The following is a 22,454-nucleotide window of genomic DNA, read 5'->3' as shown; positions in this document are numbered from 1 at the left end:
TAATTTTGTCTGTCCCTGTGAAAACAAAAACAATCTCTTGTATAATTATGTCAGAAAAGTAGCAAAGGAATTAAGCAGGACAGAACAATCAGCCCTTCTAGATTTCTAGCAAGTAACACAAAACTGAGTAACAGTTTCCCTTTTGTTTTTTCTAATATCCCTTGTGCAACAAATTCTTTGGTATAACAGAGTGCAGTTGTAACTCATTTATGATGTGAAAGGAGTAACAGCGGTACTTTTTATTTCTTCAGGCATTATATCTAAGGAGGTGACTGTCCTAAATTGTAGTATTTCTTAAAAAAAAAACCCAGACACTGTGTTGGAGGATAAAAGGTTGTGACAAGTCCTTTCCTTCTTAAGTGAATTTGCAAATCAAACCTCAAGGACAGAAAAATCTCCCGAAAAGCCAGCTACCTACAAACACTTCTAAGGAAAACTACAATCTGTCACCAGCACAAAGTATGTTTATATCAGATCAAGATTTTTCTTCCTATTATGAAAATCTAAATAAAGGAAATAATTCTAGAAGGCATTCAGCAGGATCCTAGCTTTCCTCAGAATTATGCCAAACCAAGTATCTCCCCAGGGATAGAGATATTTGAGGAAGAATAGAAAATGTTAACAGTAGACTGAACTATTTAGGCTGACTTGCAATCAAGATTGGCATTTAGTATATAACATCTGCAGACAGGAAAATCTAGGCTGGCACAACTTCTTTCAACTATTAGACTATCATTAGTCCATTTAATGAAACAGTATACTGACTGTTATAAGCATTCATTTTAATTTTAAAATCTAACTTTACTGCAGGAAGCACTTAAGGATGGAGCACATAATTAGAAACTAAAACGAAGCATGTCTAGGGCAAAAATTCAACTGACTTGATATGGACTCAAGATATGTTGTTTAGTGGATTTGACTTTCATTTGCATGTTTGGTAACAGGAGGCTATAAAGTGATTTAGAAGTAATTAATTAAAATTGCATACTTAAAATGAGTTTCTGTTACAGTTCTACTATAACTGCATAAAACTATTAAATGAACAAGTATATTGATACAGTCTTACAGGCATCCCTGACAATATGCTGAATTTGGATGAACTTGCAAACGGAGGATGAACAAGTTTGCAAAAGTCTAAGGAAATTTAAACAAGAAATCTCCCATGTCATTCTTAAACTTTGTGAAAAGTTTCATATTTCTCTCCTTTATGAATAATTTACATTATCTGCATCAAACCTGACACTGGATAATAAACTGCTTAAAAAAAAGTCTTTGTATGAAATCACAGTCAGTGACCAGTGCACCAGTTCAGGCTAACAATTTCTTCCCTTCTGGAAGGGCAAATCACCAAATTGGTTGAGACCTTGTACTAAGCTAAGATCCCAGATCAGACACATATTAAAAAAAAATGTCTAGTTTCATCATTTTTTTTATTTGGTAGACCACCAGTGCTCCTCCCCTACCTGATTTAAAAAAAAAAAAAAAAAAAGGCTTCCATTTGAATTGGATCCTTATTAAAAAACAAAACATGGATGTACCTTACTGAATACAGCTTATCTATGCATCTTGGACAGAGAATCCATTGAGCAAGATCTTGCTGGTCAGTCAAAAATGATGCTTTTGTTTTCATACAATATAGGTCTAAATGCTAAAGGACAAATCATCTGAAATTTGAAATAAGACAATTATGGCTACTTTTGATGCAAAGCTGAAACACTGATTTTACCTCTCTGAACAATAGAAAAGAAAACCTAAAAGTGATAGGAAAGAATAAACATTTGACAAATTCTCAATAAGGGTGTGTGCTGATGCCACTGGCAGTCAGCTAATTTAGCTGAGTAGAGTTTGCAATATTCTGCTTTCAGGATGCTGGTGTAAGTCCAGCAGAACTACAGAAGATCGCAGTCAAAAGATCTCTGACAATCCTCGTAAAAGCAGATTAGAAATCTTAATCTAGTCTCTCATGAAGGACTTCACTGTCACTTCAATAAGCTGAGCTGGAGAGATGCAGGACTCCATATACACAGACACTGAAGTGACTGACAGGGTCCCACAAGAAAGCTGAGGCCCCTCAGAGAGACAATTTGTGGGAGACAGGCATAAAGGAGTATTCCTGTGACCTGACCTGCGTGTAAGAGAGAATTTAGTGCAGTATCAGCTATCCATCATGAATGCTGAGCTTTTAGCTTTCATTTATCAAAACAGTTTCCTGTCCTCCCATCAGTAATCAGGTTAGCTGGTATTCACCTCAATAAGCAAGCTTTCTTTACCATGCCAATCCTATGAGCACCCAACAGAAAACTAACAAAACATTTCTTATAAGTAGAGCCAAGTTATTCCCACTGTCCTGCTACATCCTTAAAGTTAGAAGCAATGATAAAAATAGAAATTTAGGAAGTAAGAAAGGTTAATACCTATGTACTTACTGAAGTGCATTTTTGATGTTAAAGGAATTATCAACATTTTGCACTATATGAAATATTTACCTTATTTATCAACCAGAGTTGCATAAAATATTGGAAATGCACTTTCATGACTTGTCTATGGTGAAGAACACATACAAACCCAAAATACTGTCAATATAAAAATCAGAGTTGAACAAGTATACTTCTTTGGGAGCATTACCTCACATGCTTCAGAATCATGAAAAACTTAAAAAAACAAAACCAGAAAGGTGCACTGTGGGATGATTAGTAGCTGGTAAGCAACTGAGAACAGCAATGTGAAAGCTGCAGAAACGGACTGATGAGGCAGGTAAGGCTGACAAACTTACTCTGAAGCTGTGGCTGAGGCTGCTGGAAGGAAAGGGGCTGTCCGAACACAAATGGACTGTGGACAAGGGAAGAGGGAGGTTTTGCAGCTTGATCAAAGATGGAAGGAGCTGGGAGATTTGGCCGTGACTGAATGGAATTCAGTATGGCACTCAGTTGGTCACCTGTAGTGGGCAAAACAGTCAAAACTACAACCTGTTACCTGTCATACTCCAGAAAGGCAGAGTAAAATGGTACTCAAAAGTTTCAATGATGATAACAGAGAAAGCTCATACATCTCATTTAGCCACATACAACTCTGGTTGTGGCTAAACATAAAAATCTCACTCCATGCAAGGCAATAAAATTACTGGTCTTTAAGGCTCATGGATATTTTACTGCAATTATTTCAAACATTTCAAAATATTTATATTTGCCTTGCTAAAAAATGAAGAGCAGCCAAAGAAAAAAACAGAAATCCCTAGCATTTACAGTAATACACACATGCAACAGTACATGCAGAAAAAACATTAGAAAAACTGATGAGAAGGGAAAGCTAACATGTAATTAGGCTTTGGCAAATGTATTTCTGTGCCAATGCTTTGGTAAATATTTGCTCATTTTTGCAAATATTTTTAAAACTATTCTGTTACGCTGCTTTTTGAGGTCAGATTGAAGGTAATTAAAAAAATCTGTAAGTACCACTTAATAACTGGAACTGGTTTTCTGAAGAATTACCTTCATTTGCTGTGAGGCAAATGAAGGCCTTCAGCAAACTAGCATGTTAAAATCAAAGAGCTTTAATTTCTGAATGCCAATTTCAAAGAACTCTATGTGAGCATTAGAAATACATGATGCCTCAGTAAGAAGGCCACACCATGTTGTAACTGGAAGTATACTTAGTAATATGTGGTAGGAGACACCTGAGATTCTTTCAAATTCTTGATTTGAACCACAACCAGACAAATCCTAGCAATGTCACTTTATTCTGCACATTCCTATAATTTTGACAGCATTGTAGAAAACCTAGTAAAGAATTTTAGCAGCTAACACAGAATTTACAACATTTTCAGATTATTATCAATTATCTTTTTCAGGAATTAGAGAAATACCAGCAGATGAATCAAACTCAGTATTACCCAAGAACTGATAAATTTATTTTCTTGATATTTTGGGCCAAAAATTAAGATGACAAAATACCAGAAAATAGCTCTAATGCCCTTCTAAATAATCACCTACAGGAAACAATGAATCAACTTTATTTCACTATTTTGGAAGCAGCATGCCTAAAGCCTACTGGAATCTGTACTTCACCATCAATCATTCCTACCTTAAAAACCTAGAAGTGATTGAACAACCTAGTCATGGGGGCGTCTGGACCTAGGTGATCCGTAAGATCTCTTCCAACCCCAGCCATTGTGTGATTTACATGTCTGACAAACTATTATTCTCAAATGTAATGCGCCTAATTCCTAAAATGCGGAATTATTTTAAAGGGAAGAATATCTGAGAAGTTGACAATCATCTGCCCACAATAATCAAAGATGGACCTGGTAGGGCCAGTCATGAGGAATATTGAAAACTTGCCTGTAACATAGAAAGCTGGAAGAGAGAAGACATAGCTCAATCAAACAGATTCTTTGGGGGAGTCAAGTCTTCTTTCTGGCAGGTAATACTGTAAACCTAAAATTAATGGTTTTACAGTAGGGAAACTCTGTTACCTACTGTAGAACTACATACCTATTATGGGGATCTTTATATTTATCAGTTATTTTGAAACACTCTTGGATGGGACTGAATTTTCATCAAAACCAGGGCATTCTTATAGAAGTACTTTTAACAAACAAGCCCCTCCAAAGAAGTGTTTCCTTTGGAAATTCCCTTAAGAGATTGTGCCTGTGCCTTCCATTTTTTATTTTTCACAAAACAGAGCTTCTTAGACCTGAGAATACAGAAAGACTGCACACAAAGTAATGGTACAGCTGAAGAATACTATTTTTGGGAAAGTAAGACCATTATTCTTTCAATATAGTTGCCAACAACTCTTGGGCAATTCAGTACACAGACTGAATGAAGTCACGTAGCTGAGCTGTTCATTCACACTAAATATCACAGCTTGAGGGTATCTTGAGAAAATAATGCATACAAAATAGTAGGGAATTCAATGCCAGGAGTAGCTTCCAAATGTTTTGTGACCGTATTATCCCAAAGAAACACCTTTGAACTGCTTAAAATGTAGTAAAGAGAATCACATCTTTAGAAATCAGGATGCCTCTTAGCATAGCATATTCATCTCTACGATTTTATCTTTGGACAACACAGAAGAAAAAATTTGTTGTCTTAAAACATTTCTGCAGAAAAAAGAACAGACAATATTTCTGCACTATTACACAATTGACATTGAGAGACAAGCTGTAATACTGCCTCAAATACTTCCACTTTTGTGATTCCACCATTACTCTGAAAGGAGTATGGATGAACTGGGAAAAGAAGGTTTAAAAGGTTCTATAAAACAAAAGGAAAATGCTTCAACTTATGCAGCCTTTGTCCACAAAAGAGGGTTTCCTATAACAATGCATAGACAAGTATGAACCACTCTCTACACAGTAAACCACTGTGAAATGATACGGAACTATTTCATGTTGTGACATTAACAGAATAGACTATTTAGGAATAATTATTTTTCTAATCTTCTCTCCTTTAAAGTAAGCTTTAAATTGTTTTATTTAGGATACCATAAAGAAATATATGCTGGTGCTAAAAAACACATAGAACACCTCAGGCCCCTATTTGTAGTGGCATAGGCTAAAGCAATGTAAGAATACAATGATAGAGCTCCATGTTTCAGGAATATTTCTCAAGAACCTCATGGAAAGTCCCTTCTATATTAATAAATCTGCTAGAACTAACAAAGAAATGAACAGAAGGCATGAAGATTGAGTTTATTTTGATGGCTTTTATATATGTACTTTGATCTTGCCAACAAAATAAACCATGCTTAAAAGAAACAAATGTTTTATTTCAGTAAAAGAACTAGACTTTATTTTTTTCTCAGCACTTGTAACTGGTATCCAGATGACTGAAAGGCAACTTCAGTTTTACAACTTCTTTTTTTAATTTCACAAGAAATTTTAAATGGCATGTTTTATCTTGTTAACTCACTAAAGGCATTTAAAAATTATGAAGGAAGATGACAAATGTTTCTGGACTTTTAAAAATATGTGCTTTCTAAATCAAATTGTTTTCTAATCTTGTTTTACATGTATTTTTCATTTCAGCATTTCAGTTTTGTGTCTAGCACTGCAGAAATCCAAAACTAACTTCCAAATCATTGTTGATTCTTTTTATACACAATACTTAAACTGAGTGAAACTAAAGCAGAGCAAAGAGCAGTTTTAACACTTTGCAATTCATTATACTATTGCTTGGGAGAAGACCTGTGGTGCCTCAAAAAGCAGAAAATGAGTAATAAAATATAGCTATTAAAAATATGAGTGCAAAAACATACCTTTGTTATTTCCAAGGCCATAATCAAACCCTTGTCCATTACTACAGCTTGTCCCCTTACTGAAAGCTTGTATTGAAAAAGGACTTGGGGGAGGAGTCTGCACATTTTGATCTAGAAGGACTTGCTCTGTAAAAAAACCACATCACTTTGGGGTTAGACCTCTGAGTAATGGATTTCTACTAGAAAGATGAGTCACAAAGCAAAAGGTGATATTTATTTCCACTGATAGCACTCTTCCTCTCGACTAAATTCTCTTCAAGAAAACCCACACCTGCTCTTCAGAACTCATGCTCTAAAAACAATAAGACAGAGGACTTAATACTGTGTAGACTGTTTTTTGTTTGACTGAGTTGTTGGCAGCTATGCCACTATTTGATACATGTTTTTTTCCAGTAACATCATTCAGCAGCGTTTATTCTTCGGATAGCAATTGTTAAAATCCCTTTGACAAATCAAGGTGGAGAAAGGATGGTTTTCAGAGTGACAAACTCAGAGCCAATAAACATTTAATTGTGGCTACCTCTGTTCATGGAACACAAGACCTTTTGTTCCTGACAAATTTATTTGTATCTGTAAATAAGTACTATAATTTTTCTTTTTGTATGACACTAAAGCAACCTCCAACCCAAACCAACCTGCAGTATTTCATAATATTCAAAATTACAGCAGAATTAAAATAAATGAGACAGAATCCACTTGACTATTAAGATTTACAGAGAAAATAGTGACTTAACGTGGTCAAAAATACCATTCCAACTGACAACATATATGAAAGTACTCAGAAGAAATATCCCAAATGCAGGTTTAAAAGCTTGAGCTGGCACCTTGAAATTTTTTTTTTTCGTGTCAGGGTACTACAATTAACAAGGATAAAATTAAAAAAAAATCACAACTTTGTAAAAAGTAATTTTAAAAAAATTACTTTTCAGGGCAAAACTGCATTTCAGAGTACAAACTCTAGATAACTTATTCAAGTTAAAAACAAATTATGAAGGAGAAAGCTAGAAATTTAATTAGAGGCTACTCTAAATCTTGCTGTAGTGTTTTAATTGGATATCTGGCTACAGACCTAGCTATTCAGACTTCTGCCTTGTCTCTGACAGAAACCCTACTCATTATGGGAATTTAATTTTAATTTTATTAAACAATGAAAATACGAATGTAATGTGCTATTCATGGATAAAAAAAAATGGACATTTGCAAATCTAGCTAGAGCTCCTACAGATTCTTATTATTTCCCTCTACCAAAAGCATTGAAACTGATGATAAATTATTTCAAAATAATTTCATTGCAAATGAAAACAACCCATTTAAAATAGCCTTCAGATATGGCTTGAGTGCACGAAGTTTTACATGGCACTGAGGTGGGCTAGGAACCTAGTACAGGTTGAAAAATCTCAATAATTGCACTGGTAACTGCTTAAACTGCTTTAGCTAGATGCACAAGAGACATCCATCTTCACCCTACCTGTAAAAAGAGACTCATCTAGAAAAGATTAACAACTGGTATATTGAGGCATGGGATTCATATCAGAAAGTTTCTAAGATGGTATTTCTATGAGCTGTATTGCAAAAATCCCACTACAGAGTTTTGTCTACAAAGTCTGGAGCTTGCAGTTCTGTTTTTCTGTGAGAGCAATGCTATATTCCAAGATGTTTTTCAGTAACAGCACCTAAGCATCAAGAATCTGAAGACACACTTTCAAACAAGAGTCTTGTTTAAAGTCTTCTTGTTTTGTGAATTCTTAGAGCACACATATACTTTGAGAAATTTAAGACAATATGAAATGATAGGTCAAATACTGAAGATGAAAAACGACTTAAAAATGAAAAATACTGTCAAGTTACTTAGATGTATTTCTCAAAATTAGCACTCTGGAATGGAAATTTTTGCACACTGCTTAATGTATTGATTTCAGATAAATTATTTTTTACTGGAAAAGCAAACAACCTTGTATAAAAATAGAAAATAATGAATTTATCAACCTTATTATTGAATACCTCTGCTTTCAACAATAAGGAACCATTCCAATTCACAATTATTTAGTTTATGGAATCTATTTGGGCTCTTTGAGCACCTCACAACTTGACATTATCAGACACAGCTAAAATTAGAAAAGCTGTGACTTCTAAAGGAGTGTTTGAAGTATTATGTAAACATTTATATATTTAATGAAAAACTCTTGGCTATTTCCCTTCTTTGCAGAAGGTTTTACACCTGAAAGTCAAGCTGCAACAGTCTACAGAAAATACTTATGTATTAGCAAGGAATTGCTTTGTTCTAATACAGTATTGTGATGATAACTGTTAGAGTATCTATGTGTGAAATGAATTTCAGCAGCAAATGTGAAAACCAGAAAAATTGCAGAGTCTGATAAAATGAACAAATAAGAGGCTGACAATAAGTGTGACCTAAAAATACAAGCAGAATATGACTGCTGAGGTCAAAGCTTTTCATAAAGATACTTTTTGGAAAACAGATGCATAAAAATTAACTCCAGAGCTAAAAGAAAAAAGATGTTTAAAATTATTGCCCATAACCATAATTGGTACAGAAGAAATAATACAGAAATATTTTTACTCTTTTTTTAAAAAAATCATTTAAATAATGTCCATAAACAACTTTTAAGTCTGACCATGCAACGTAATTCAAATACATAAGCTAATGTTATATCTACTCAAAACTCAGATACTTTATTTCTCCTGTTTAGATTGCCTTTTTTTTTTAAAGTTAATTTAAAAAAATAAAAGAAAACAACCACTTGCCATCTTCATGTCGAAGGTACTGGTTTCCACCTCTGTCTCTAGCTAATGACCATGCCTCGCCTTCATCACTTTCACAGAACTCTACCATGCTGTTCTTATCCATTTGCACCCACGTACCTTCTGAATTAGTCACCTGATGCACACACATAAAAAAGCAGAATTTATTGACTTCTCAAATAATTCAGTAGTACGATTCAGCAACTACTTATAGTATCTGGAAAACACATTAAATTTCAATCTTTCTATTCGAAAATAAATGTTAAAAAAAAAAGTTTCTTAAATTAAGGCCACAGGCTGAGGCAGACTGAAGTACCAAACCTATTTATGGCATATTTACATTTAGGAGTAATTCCAAAAATTTTAGACCTATTTATGTTCAGAAGAAGCAAAACACCAACACCACAATTTCAGAAAATCCACATAAGCCTAAATAAAAACTGGAGGGTAATAGTCATCAAGATATACTTTCTAATCGATGGTGGCAACAGGAGAATTCTAATACCAAGATATACATGAAAGATTTTTATGAGTATTAATTTTGTTCCTGATATTATATTTAGGAAATAGCATGACACACTTCATCCTTAAGCCCTTCTTAACCATAAAACACCACAACTGGACAACCCAGAATAATAACAATAGTTCAGCAACTAAGCAAATTGATACAATCAGCAAAGAGAAACAGGAATTCGTTAAATGGTTAGGTCCCAGGAAAACATTTTATCATGAAACAGAATTCTTTCAAAGAATAGGACAAAAAAGTAGATCAAGAAACATAATTTTGTAACGAATACCATAACAGAAATACATAAGCAAGCACAGGTAACTGCAGTGCAATTTTAAGGTTATTCCAATCAATGCAAAAAGGCAAGAGACACGACTGCATTAGTACTGCTAACATAAACCAAGTTCAAAGGCCAGTATTTAGCATGAGGAGGGGAAAAGCAAACCTGGACAGAGGCAGATTCTTTTGCTGTGGTTACTACTGTTATATACTGGTATCTATGAAGACATGAACTGAAGCTACAAGGATCCATACCTCGCCCACTGCCTTGACTTTGTTTCCCAGAACTAACATTCCAATTGGGATACCTCTAAGGTTAGGGCAGCTTCTGATGTTGTGACCTGATGGGCCAGTCTTCACTACCTTGTACACTCCAGGTCCACCTCGAAGGAATGGCATGTCTTGTTCTTGCATCACTGCTTCCTGTGGGCAGTGTGAATTTAGGTCTTTGAAAAAATCATCAGCATTAGACCTAGATTCCTGAGAAATTAAAAAAAAAGGCAAAACAGAACAGAACCTATTAATACCACCTTTAAAGTACTGAGATAAGAAACACTTCAAGACTACAAAAGGTAAATTTCAGAGCTAAAGGAGATCCTAGTTACATTGCTAACTTTAGTGTGCAGTGTCAAACAACTAACTACTACTATATCGCATATTAACTGAATTACTCCTGACATTAGTCTTCAAGTATAAGTGGTATAAATATAACCATTTATATAAAAATAATAGCTCATATCTAATATCAGATACAAATTATTTAATCTAACTGCTTTCACTAAACCTTCATCCTTGCTGACTTTTCTCAGGATACACATTCATTTCTTCTGCTCTATTAGTGAAATTTTGTTAAAGTCTGGGGCTATGGAAAGGGAATTCAGTATTATTTTGTACTATTTGCTGATTAAGTATATATCCAAACCTGAAGTCAGAAAACACTTTGAATTTCTTACCAAAAAAAGTGGTAGTTACTAAAAGAAAAGAAAAATTAGCATAGATTTTTCAGTCAGCAACAGCTTAACTGGAAGGCTTTTGTACAAAAAACCATGAGGGACAAGAGTAGCAAATGTGCATATATTTCAGAAGAATGCAAGTGAGAAGCAGGAGCAAGTTCCACTATACTGAAAGTCATAGGTACTTTTAAAGGAACATCTGAAAGTTACAAACTACATAACGTCCCGCTGGATGAAGCCAGTGGTTCACCTCATTCAGTTTACTGTGTTCAGCAACAGGAGAAGCTTTTTAGAAGCAGCATAAAATATTTACTAGTGGTCTGTCCCTTATATACCAACAGCATTTAAAACCTTTTTATTATGGATGTTACAGGGTGTACCCTATTTTCTTTACTGTCTATTTATAAATCTGATTTCTCAAAATTTAATTTCTTCTGAATATGCTGATACTTTCATGCCTTGACAATCTCCCACAAAAACACCTTCCAGGAGTTCACTCCCTGCTGTGAGAAAGAATACTTTCTTGGTCAGATTTAAACCAAACTTCTGGTTATGTTATTTACTTGTAAATGAATATAAATTTCCTCTGATCTCTTTAATTATCATGTTTTCAGCTTTTTTGGTATGGAAGTCTGTGCACTGTATCCAGACTAATTCAGCGGGTTTTTTCAAGAAGCCTTTATACAAAAATTATTCTATTATGTAAATATGTAACTTACAAAGCAAGTTAATGCAAGCTGAGGTAAACTGGTTTGAGAGAAAAAAAAAGACAATTTAAACATAGCATAGATCTTGACATCATAAAGTCAGCCATTCTGCGGAAAACAACTAGTGGGCAAATAAGTTTTAAAATCTCTAAAGCAAAATGTACTACACATTATCATCTTCATTACAAAGTTCATACAAAAAAATCCATCTCAAAGCATTACAGAACTGATATTCAGACAAACACTTCTACAGTGAATTTAAACAGCTTAACTGTACATAACATCATATTCCTAGAATTAAATAATTTTAAAAAACCCATTAAGAAGGGTCAGAGTATTTATTAAATATCTGTGTGGTGGCTTTACTTATATAAATATCATCTTATTAGATGCCGCAACTTTTGTGAAGCCTCCAATAACAGAAAAATATTTACCAGTAAATTCTGCTCTAGGAGAGAATCAAAGACTTTGTTATGTTATTAGGCCACCTCTCTGAATTTCTAATTTGGTTTGTTAAAAAAGGAGAGCACTACTTATTAATTAATAAAAATTCATTAATGTGCCTTAGTACTTTTTTCTCATTTTAGAAGAAAGAGACACAGATACAGCACTGAATGCAAATCTGCTATTTCCTATAAAAATAAGTCACAGTAAAACAGACTTCAAAGAATATTGAGCATAAAGTTGAGTCATAAGGCGCATTCTGAAAACACAAGATACAGTGTGACTGTTCCTGTAATTTAACTCACCTTAGGGGGTAAAGCTTTGGAAGTCCATGAAAAAAAGTCCAAATCCCTTACTCCTTGGCTAGCATTAAAGACATTCTGAGCAACAAAGTTTGAAAAAAAGAGACATATATCAACAAAGAAATGGGAACAAAGAAATATTGGAGGAAGAAGCTCAAGGTAGTATAATGCAAAGTTTCTCCTCAAGTAAATTTATTGGTAGAATGTTTTGCAAAAGGGGAAAGTTTTATTTTCCTAATCAAGTCACGAGTCCATTGCTCACCATGGCAAATCATCCATTACACAGAAACAGTTTAGTATGTCAAAAGCTCAAAATGGATGTAGTGTGTCATGCCATTTACTGAAATTAAGAGCCAGACATCTCTTACAAAGCTTGAGACTTCAGACACAGAAAAATATCTTATTTCTGTTACAAAGAAACGGTAGCTGATCCCATCACAAACCAGTTTTCTGGTGAGATGGTCTCCTGTTCTGAAAGATGATGTCAACCAGTGCAGGACAAGTGCGCACAGAATTTTAGTCACCCAGTCAGAACCAAAGAGATGCAGAAGGGCTAAGCTCTCTGTTGCTGAAAGGAGTCCACTTGCACAGAATGATTTCACCAGTTTGCACATCAAAATTGTACTTTTTACCGGAGCAAAAAATGTCAGTGTTATATGGAGAACAATTGCTAAGATTCCATTAGTTTTGTAAAACATACAATGCATTAACTAGTTTGTTATGAATGATTGTAACCCAAATATAGCTGCCAGAGAGACATTGCTAATTTTATAACCGATTACCCACGCTATAAAAATAAGCACTGCTGTTCTGCTTAATTTTTCCTCCCACAAAACAGGGAGGACAGCATTTTTTAATCACTGGAAAACATGAAAAAGAAGACCTCTTTTCTCCATAAGCTAGTTTCTACTCATTTCAATGAAATTTTCTGTCAAATTAAAGAATAGTATACATATAGCAGTACTAATAACTGTATTTATGATGGAATCCCTTTGACAAAGCACCCATTTGATCTATATGAACCAAAGTATTAAAATCTAATTTCCTATCCCATCCTGATATGGGAACCAAATGAATCCCTGCTCAGCAGCCACATTAAAATTTAACAGTAGCTAAGGTAGTAAATCCTTTCAGGCAGGCAGAAACAAGTACAAAACACTCTTGGCATGCTTCATCTGTATTCCTTGAAAAAGCACTAACATGTTAAAAGTAAGCAAATCTACACTTTTATCACATGATAGAAGCAAATCATCTACTATACACTGCTTGCAAACATTAAGTTTCAATACTACAAATGATCTGCCATTTTGACAAAGAGAGGGAAATTGTCACTACACCAGCATTTCTTTAGAATTGAGTACCTTTACCCACAACTGAAGGAGGTAGCCATGTGATATATGCTCTGGGACACTGGGGAAGGTGGGGAGGGTCTCAGATAGGAAGATTAGCAAAGTAAAGATTCATCAACTCAGCATAAAACTACAGCAACTATAAAAAGCCTACATGTGCCTAATGAGTGTACTTCAGAGGCATTCAACCTACTTAAACTGTCTGATTCTATTACTTTGCAGTGTATCTCCATTTTTATGATGGACTTCCATTGAGAAACATGTAAGTCCATCCATACCTAAAATATTTAGATATTATTTCAAAGATCTGTTTTTCTACATCACAGAGCTCTACGTGTGAAACACACAAGGGAAACCAACAGCAGTGAAATGGGACCATGCTGGCTTTGAAACACCAAGAAGATCAAACTAGAAGCTCTCCTTTGCTCTGTGAACTTGAGAAATTCCTGCCTATTATAACACTGCACAACAGTTTAGATGAATAGATCAGGCAGCTATTTGAGAACTAGGTTTTCATTCTGAGAAACTACTAGATAGAAGCTTTGAATTTAGCCCTTATGCTATCATCTGTAGATTTAGTTTAATACTTTCCTTCAAGACTTTACCTTCCAAGATCTAGAAATTCATACTTTTCTCAATAAATTAAAAGTTTCAGAGATTAATTTTTTTTTTTTTGCCACGAAAAATCATTGGTCCATTAGGAAGCATTTAAAACCTCAGTTATTATTTTTCAAAGCTAAGACTTAGACAGCCATCTTGACATTTTATCCAACATAGTCTTACTCTTCAATTGCTTTCCATTGTGCTTAAAAAAATGGTAGAAATTTTTTTCAATGTCCTTCAGTGTTTCCACAGAACATTCAGCTTTCTGAAGTTCTGTAATCAAGCACTGGAGTCCACATACTAATTTTAATTCTTTCTTCTATTGCAATAATGGTTTGAAAAACCAAGTTTCACAATCCTTGTTTGCCTGTGGTGGCTGGGGAATGTAATATTGTAGCTGGACATCAGGGTACAATATTCCTTCTTATAAAGTTTTAAATTTAAAATGAACTACTGAGAACTTAGAATGTGATTGTTTAAAAGACAAGTTCCAGAGTTTGACCAAGATGAATTTCTATTTCTTCCTAGTGTGCACTCTTTTGTATCATATGTTCCTTTCTACTAAGCACCATGTGTAAGCATGAATAAATAACTGTCTGCATAAGGAATTTGACAAGTATTTTTTCAAAAACAGATACCTGAATACTGTAGGACAGAAGGAAAAATAACTACCAGAGATGGAAACTGCTTATTCAAAATCAGAATCTATTAAATTCACAATCTTATAATTATCTACAATGGATTGGATGCACAGTATCAGATCAGGGGCTGTAAAGCAGTTCCTTGTGAAAGGACAACAGCAACAGAAGAGCTGAAGGCTTTTAAGAAGGTAAATGACCACTGCTCAAATAAATAAAACACTGGTAACTACCATTGATCTCTCCTTTCCTATGACAATGTATCTTCAACTATAATAGCTCTAATAAAAATCCAGAAAGTGCCTTTATCCACAATATTCAGTATTTGTTTTATCATAAAATACCTAGTTAATGCTAATAAACATACGTAAAATGAAGATACAAAATATAAGTCAAGATGAAACGAGGTCATAACACTGCCGAGAACCTCTACTGTTTTTCATCTGTTCACTGTTCCATAATACAGTGAAGAAACAGAATAACTAAAACTTTTTAAAACAGTTTTATCCAATACTTTTTAACATATTTTCCAAAATGCACTGAGAAGTTTAATTTACTTAAGGGATTGATTATAAAAAGCCTGTATATTTAACCATGAGAAAGCAATGTAATTGGAGATGACAAGTCTGCCCACTCAGAGTTGAATAGAAAATGCAGTCTAGTAGAAGAAATGTGACATCTATTTGAACAGGGAATACATGGCCTAGCTCAGGCATTTGATCTTCCCTTTGCATTTTCAGTCATACAAGGGATGTCCTCCAGTCTTGCTTTTAAGCTAAAACTGGTTGAACAGCTTGGCTTCAAAAAATCTTGCACAATTTTTTCTACTGCATTCTGCTCATCAAATCATTCAGCTACCCAAATCAACAGAATTGAGCAGATATGAATTATACCACAATTTAATCTAACAATACTTTAGCATTTTTGACTTAATTCAGTATCTTTTTTGACATAAGTCATTCATCTCTAGAGGACTGCAAAAATCAAATTTGACAACTTGCAAACAGTCAGTTTTTTGGACAATTCTGAGAAAAAAAAGAGTATTATTTGAAATATTTTCAACCTAGTAATCACCATAAAAAAGATTTTAAAACTTCCTACCAAGAAAGCAGTATCTGTGGAAAGGAAGGATCTAGTAAGAAAGCAGTATATGCTAAACTAGCATGCTGTAAAGACTTAAATTAAGTCAGCCTCTGAGCCTTACGTTTTGTCACCTTTAAAACATAAAATGTTACAGAACTATTTTCTTCCTTTTTCCTCTTATTATAAATCAAACCAACAAATCTTACTGCTTATATACTGTCATAATGAAATAAAATAGTTTCAGGATATGCTAAGTACTCTTGAAAATCTGAAAATTGGAGCCAAGCAAGGAAACTTTTGCGGACAGTAGCTCAAAACACATTTCTTGCGCATGTCTGCATTGTTGTAAGAGTTGCCCTCATAACCCTTTTGCTATGTTGGCTGCCACTTACAGCACAGAAGCTAAGAAAGCACATGACTTTTAACTTGTGTCAGTCAAGACATTTGACTGGCTACCTAAAATAAAATTACGCATATCTAAAGCTCGTAACTGTAAAAACGGCAACAAAACTAATTCACGCGAGTGTTTAACAACCCCCAAAACCATGGGACATTCTTTCCTCTGAACTTTACACACAGAACAAAATGTTTGAAAACTGAATGCTGTTTTTCACATTTGATTGTACCTGACCTCCTTATTCACGTGAAATTTGAATTCTCAAAATTAAGGTGTCAAGACTGAATGCTCAGTTATTCATGGCAGACATTTCCTTCCAGGCCTCTCTCAAGGAGCACAGCATATGCTCTTTCCTAGAACCACACGTATACCAGAGCTGTATGAAATATGCCAAGAAGTAAGTTCTTGCTAATCACAGACAACTGCTGAGCTCAAAAATATTCCCTTCAACAAGTAAAAAGGTACTGAAGACAGCTAAACTAAAAAAAAAAAATCCCACAGAAAACCACACAACTAAGAAAAATCTACCAGGCTATAATACTCATCTAGATAAACAATATTTGCTCAAGTTAGTTACTTAGTCAGGATAAATTCAATTTTACCATGGGTGAACTGGCAAAATTCAACTACAGCACAGAACTATTAATATATCATGTAAGTACAATACAGCAGTTTTCTAATGGCAACCAATTTCTGAGGCAAAAAATACAGGCAAAATTTTAAAGCCTAATTTTTTTCCATGTTTTCATATATTCTACAACAGACTAGAAAAACACTGTGACGACAGGCATATTTGAGTGACTGATTTCTGAGTACAGAAATAATTTGCTTCCCAAATCCAAAATTAAAATAATTTCCCTAACAAGGATTCTATTGAAAGAAATCTACAAATAGAAATAATTTGTAGACAAGAAGACCTTGTTACATCATCTAACACTGTTTGGCAGACAGCCACAGGGCATTATGAATTTCCAGATTTAGCTACTAGCAGATATTCCCAGTTCCAGTGAAATTGGGCTATCTCAGTTCTCCTATAACCAAAACTGTGAACAACACAATAGTACTGGTCTCAGTGTCCAATTTAATGAAATATTTCTCAACTATTTTCAATTGCAGCAGCAGCTTACTCAGGTAAGATGACAAATCAAATCTAAATAGCAGTATCAATTACACCTGATTCTCACATTCTGCCCACAAGAAAACAAAGTACTGCCCACTCAGGGGAATGCATGAAAACAGATGAGTCAGAAAGGCCTGCAATTTCATCAATCTTTTGAGAAACATTGGTTTAGCTAATACAGCTTTTCCTTTTTTGTCTTTCACATTTTGCAAAAAACTGTAATCAGTTTCCAGAAAAGGTGTAACCTTTAAACTGTAGTGATGATGATCACCATTAAAGTTATTCACTTTCTGTTAACTCTTATTATAAATTCAAAGATTGTCTTGAAGCTCTAGGGTTCTTTGATTAGCTAATGAAGTGACAACTTAATTCAGGTATAAAACTCACAAAAAACATCCAAAAAACCGTAAAGAGCCTAAAGAACTTTTTGGTTGGTTGGGTCTTTTAAAAAGCAACAATTACATTGATTAATTGTAGCCTGCAAACCTCTTCTGAAATCATAGCACCAGCGGACACTTCACAAACAATGCTACCCAGCATAAGAAACTCCTGGTGCAAACCGCAATCTAATACTATTCTGCTTTTATTACAGCAGTCCCTGCCCTTCTGTTTCTCTTCTAGAAGAGAAGAGGCTTCAGTATGAAAAGCCTCATACCTTTCTACACTCCACCCTCATTACACAGCAGCCCTCCAAAATGCAAACACATGTAAGATTGTATTTGATAATTCAAATATCATTTACCTCAGGACTTTTTGCAGCCTTAATTAAAGAAAGTCTTGTAATGAGGATAGAGTGTACTTTTGGATATTTCTCAAAGGCACCTTTTACTTACGTCAACAGGTACCAGAAGGCTCTTGCCAAGATGTTGGTTAAAAGACAGACACCAGGCTTCAGTGTAACCATTCATGTTTGGAACATACTTCTTTATTGTTTCATCATTCAGCCTCAGCCAAACACCATCATCATTGTGGATCTATGGGAAACAAGCAACAAGAACGAGCCACGCCCTCCTGTAACTGTTCTGTAGCCAGCAAGGTTTAACAGACTTCAGGCAGACAATAGCAGCAAAGAAGCAATGATCCTTACAATGCTGATACAACATAAGCAGAGGTAAAGAGGAGTATTGACAAAATCAGAATTCCAAAGCAATGGGGAAGCATATCTTTTTATAAGTCAAGGCATGAAGAAAAATTTAAATCAGATCATGCAGTAATAAGAATTGCTTTGAAATAAAAGAGGAAAGAAAGTCAAGCCTTAATAAGCTTTATAAATTCCCCACTTCCCATTTTTGCATTGCTGGTATGACTTTGTAAATCACAAAAATATTTCTTGCATATGAAGTTATATTGTAAGAAAAATACATGCATAGTAGTCTAATGCACTAGTAGTGATCTTTCAGATCTCTAAGTAACAGATGTAATGAAAAGGACATCTGCATCTGAATTTTGGTTAGAGTTGAAATAGTAAGTAGTGAAAAGCTAAATCTTAAGAGGTATTATTGTAAGATGAACTCCAGGAATTTTCTTTCCTTGTATCAGTCTCAAATGTTTGTTACACAGGTTTTGACATAAATAAATTGAAGGAAACAATAGCTTGAAAAACTAAATTAGTAAATTTAGATTTTTGCAATCTTATGGTCTTAAGTTGTATATGTCAGCATCTAAACATGGAAAAAAACCCATTATTTGCATGAATTACCTTTACATCTCAGCCCAATTTTCAACAGAAATGTCTTATGGATTACCTCATCAATGAAAGTGATGGATCCATTGACTTTCACTATGCCTATCTGCTCACTCTGAAGGGAAGGGTGGCTACGGATACGAAGCCCTGCACTGTCCTTGGCCACAAATTTGCGAACCTAAGAGAAGCAAAGAAAGACAGTAAGGAAGAAAAAAAATTGGAACAGAGCTCTCAGAGTAAAAAGAAATAGGTTTAACAGATTCTGAAATGCCAGTGACAAGACAGCAGTCTTAAGAGTTACAGTTTGTTGCTAGTTTCCCACGGCTGCTGTGTATAACTCCATTTTTCTACTATAATCAAAAAAGTTATAATGTTTCAAAAAACCATAATGTAGCATGAATTCATTTGGAAATATTTCTGTTATACCCTACAATAATCAGTACAACCTTCTGATTTTTTTAACACACATCTAATTTGCTGCTGAAAGTTTCACCAGATTTGCATTTTCAAATTTATTATTTCTTTTAACTGATCAGCCTGGAATTACAATTTCTCAGTTGTGCTAGTGCAGTATTCTCTTTGGTCAGATTTTTTTACCAAAATTTGGTTATTTTCCTTAGCTAAAGAGTTTAACTAGCCATTTAAAAACTTCTTTATCTTTCAAACAGCTATTTCAATAGTTTCTTCCCTTTTTTTCACAGGAAGGTTAGAGCAAAGGCTCCTTGCTATTAGCGGGACTTAATACAGCACCACAAAATCTTCCACTTGTTATTCACTATCATGTTTTTTACTGTTCAAACATTATCAGGCACCTGTCCCATAGAGAACAAACAAAAGATATCCTATTGGTCTCTTAAAACCAGAGATGCATATATTCTATCCATATGGTATAAAATCATTTTCTTGGAAGGTTATTTTCAAACTCCACAGATAAAAGTATCAATGGAAATATGGATTTTAACTATAACAACATAAAGCACAGAATGATGTGTAAGGAACAAACTCAGGGATACATAACGTAAGGTAAGAGCTAAGTGCATGAACCTTTTTTCCCCTAAAGAAATTATTTAAGAAATTATATTTATTCTGAGGATAAGTTAAAAAACAAAGTACAAAACCAACAAAACCCCAAAACCAGAAGCATGTAAAGGATTTCAAACATAAATGACTCCAAAATGTGCAAGGTTTTGCTTATTAACAGTCCTCTTACTCGTAATACTTAGATTCTCTCAACAAAGCTAAGACTTCCAAGGTCCTTGTAAAAGTATAAAACTGAATCACTGCAGACAACATTCTATACACAGACAAGCCAAAAACAAGGTCTTGCAAATTAGGCGTCCTTGCATTATATTACTTCAGAAAATCATTATGACAGTTTGCTAGAAATTGGATTAAAAACCTTTATTTAGAGGAAAAACTCACATTCCAGATTTTGAGCAGGCACAGGTCTGGAAAGAGCCTTCTTCCTTTTTGCAACAGCTAACCTAATTAATTAATAAAAAACTTCAACCTATAACTAAAAATTACCTAAGGATCAGATACACTGACAGACAATACAATAAAAAACAGATTGGGAGTTCTCTTATCCACCTGGATTCCAACTGAAGAACTAACTAAGGCAGAAAGGCTTAGCAACTAGGACATCATCCCTACAGTGCACAGCAGTTTTCAACAGCTGTGCTGCTGTGCTTTTCTAGTTGACCAATCTGCAAAGAGGTACACACCACACAACACACATCACACACGTCACACAAGAAAGGGGTGTTGTCCAGGATAAAGCAACCTTCACAAGGGGGTTGGTCTACGAAGGAGGGAGAAAAATCACCCCCAGCCCAGAGCTTTTGGGTTTGGTGGCTGTTTTTTGGTTTTGCAGTCCATGCTTGCTACTTGTTGTGTCAGGATGGTAGAAACCATCAAAACATGTTAGCGACCAATCATTCTGGTGCCAGTCTCGCAGCTTCAAATTCAGCTAAATTAGGACCATTTCCTTCTAGTTGGTTCCAACTACCCTGAATTACATTACATAGCTTGAAAAACAATGCTTTCCTCAATAGGACATGGAATCAAGTTTCCTGCAAGTTACTTAATTTAAGCTTTGCAGACTATCGGGAGGCAGCAATTCTTGGGTCATATACCCCAGGCTGAATACAGATCACTATCACAGTCTCCTTCAGATTTTTCATCTGACTTCAAATAAAAGAATGAAGAATACACATATAAAATCATAACAAAGTAACCATTTTCAGCTTGCAATTTAAGTGAGGTTTGGCTACAAAACTGGAATGTTCCAGTGCCTCAATGAAAATATTTTGATGTTTCTAGCTGAGAACAGATTACCACTAAGAATGCACTGTTGGTGTCCTTGGGTTACAACTATCTGAAATTTCAGGCTGACAAAGAGGATGAAAAAGCACTTAGAGCTCAACTATGCCCTTTTTGTCAGCAAAACATGATTTGGTATACTGGACTGTGTCTGAGTGATACATGTCTTATCTGCATTCTTGGCTTCAGAAACATGGAGCACAGCACAATTACTACCTTGCTGTATTAGTTACAATACTGCGGTTGATACACAAATAATTATCCTGATTTATGTGATTTATTATCATACAGAAGAAAGAAGACTGATTAAGTGATTTACCATGAAAGTTTAACTTTTAGTTTTACTCTAGTTTAACTTTTCAGCTGGCTCTACAGACACTATGTACAGGACAAAGACGGCATTAAACACTACATAACATCGCAGAACTCCAGAGGACTGAATTCTGTCAAGTACTTTGACTGTTCCTTGACAACACAGAGTTATCATGTATGAACAAGTCACCCCAATTTCCACTGTAATAACTGAAAAGAAAAACAGAACTTCTGTTCAGCATTTCATCTCATATCAAACCAGATTCTCTCAACTTGGGGACAGCAAAACAACACATATGATGATCAACTTGGGTGGAGGTATAATGAAGTTGCTTGAGATATAAATCTATCTTCGTAGGAAGTGGGAGTTCTAATTAAGATAATGAACTAACCAGGCAGTCTTCCTTCCAAGAGAAGGGAGAAAGTCTAAAAAAAGCTTCTTGGGGAAAAAAGAAAAAAAAAGAGCCAGTGAGGGGTAAATGTTGCATTGAAACTAGAAGTACATTTACTTATTTTTTTAATTTGAGGCATGGCTCCAGGGAAAAAAATCTTGTTAGCAGTAGAAGCAGATGTTGGATGCATTTTAGAGACTGGGGAACCATACAACAAAGTTACTGTCTCTGGAATATCCTGAAGTCTAGAAAAAAAAAAATTAGGATGCACTGCATAGGTAAGAAGTTGTCAGAAACCTGATCCTTTTTGTAACCATGTATTTCTTAACCACTTTCCCAA

The 22,454-nt window shown here is 34.7% G+C and overlaps 1 protein-coding gene across 11 annotated transcripts in view; it reads right to left on the bottom strand.

The window, feature by feature from the left end:
* The window catches only part of MYCBP2 (MYC binding protein 2), a 173,311-nt gene that overhangs the window by 37,652 nt on the left and 113,205 nt on the right, over positions 1–22,454 (bottom strand). For 6 of the 11 annotated variants that reach the window (XM_084226535.1, XM_084226539.1, XM_084226540.1 and 3 more), the window contains 6 exons: positions 19,150–19,266; positions 18,238–18,378; positions 10,064–10,288; positions 9,025–9,157; positions 6,259–6,384; positions 2,774–2,935 (listed from right to left, as the gene is read on the bottom strand). In XM_084226535.1, coding sequence (XP_084082661.1) covers positions 2,774–2,935; positions 6,259–6,384; positions 9,025–9,157; positions 10,064–10,288; positions 18,238–18,378; positions 19,150–19,266 — 904 coding nt within the window. The remainder of the gene's footprint in view (positions 1–2,773; positions 2,936–6,258; positions 6,385–9,024; positions 9,158–10,063; positions 10,289–18,237; positions 18,379–19,149; positions 19,267–22,454) is intronic. The other 5 variants (XM_084226544.1, XM_084226536.1, XM_084226537.1 and 2 more) reach the window with 3 other exon arrangements.

The sequence above is a fragment of the Fringilla coelebs genome (assembly GCF_963513975.1).
Source record: "Fringilla coelebs genome assembly, chromosome: 2".
Lineage (NCBI taxonomy): Eukaryota > Metazoa > Chordata > Aves > Passeriformes > Fringillidae > Fringilla > Fringilla coelebs.
The sequence above is the reverse complement of the archived record's forward strand: the minus strand, read 5'-3'. Positions and strand labels throughout refer to the sequence as shown.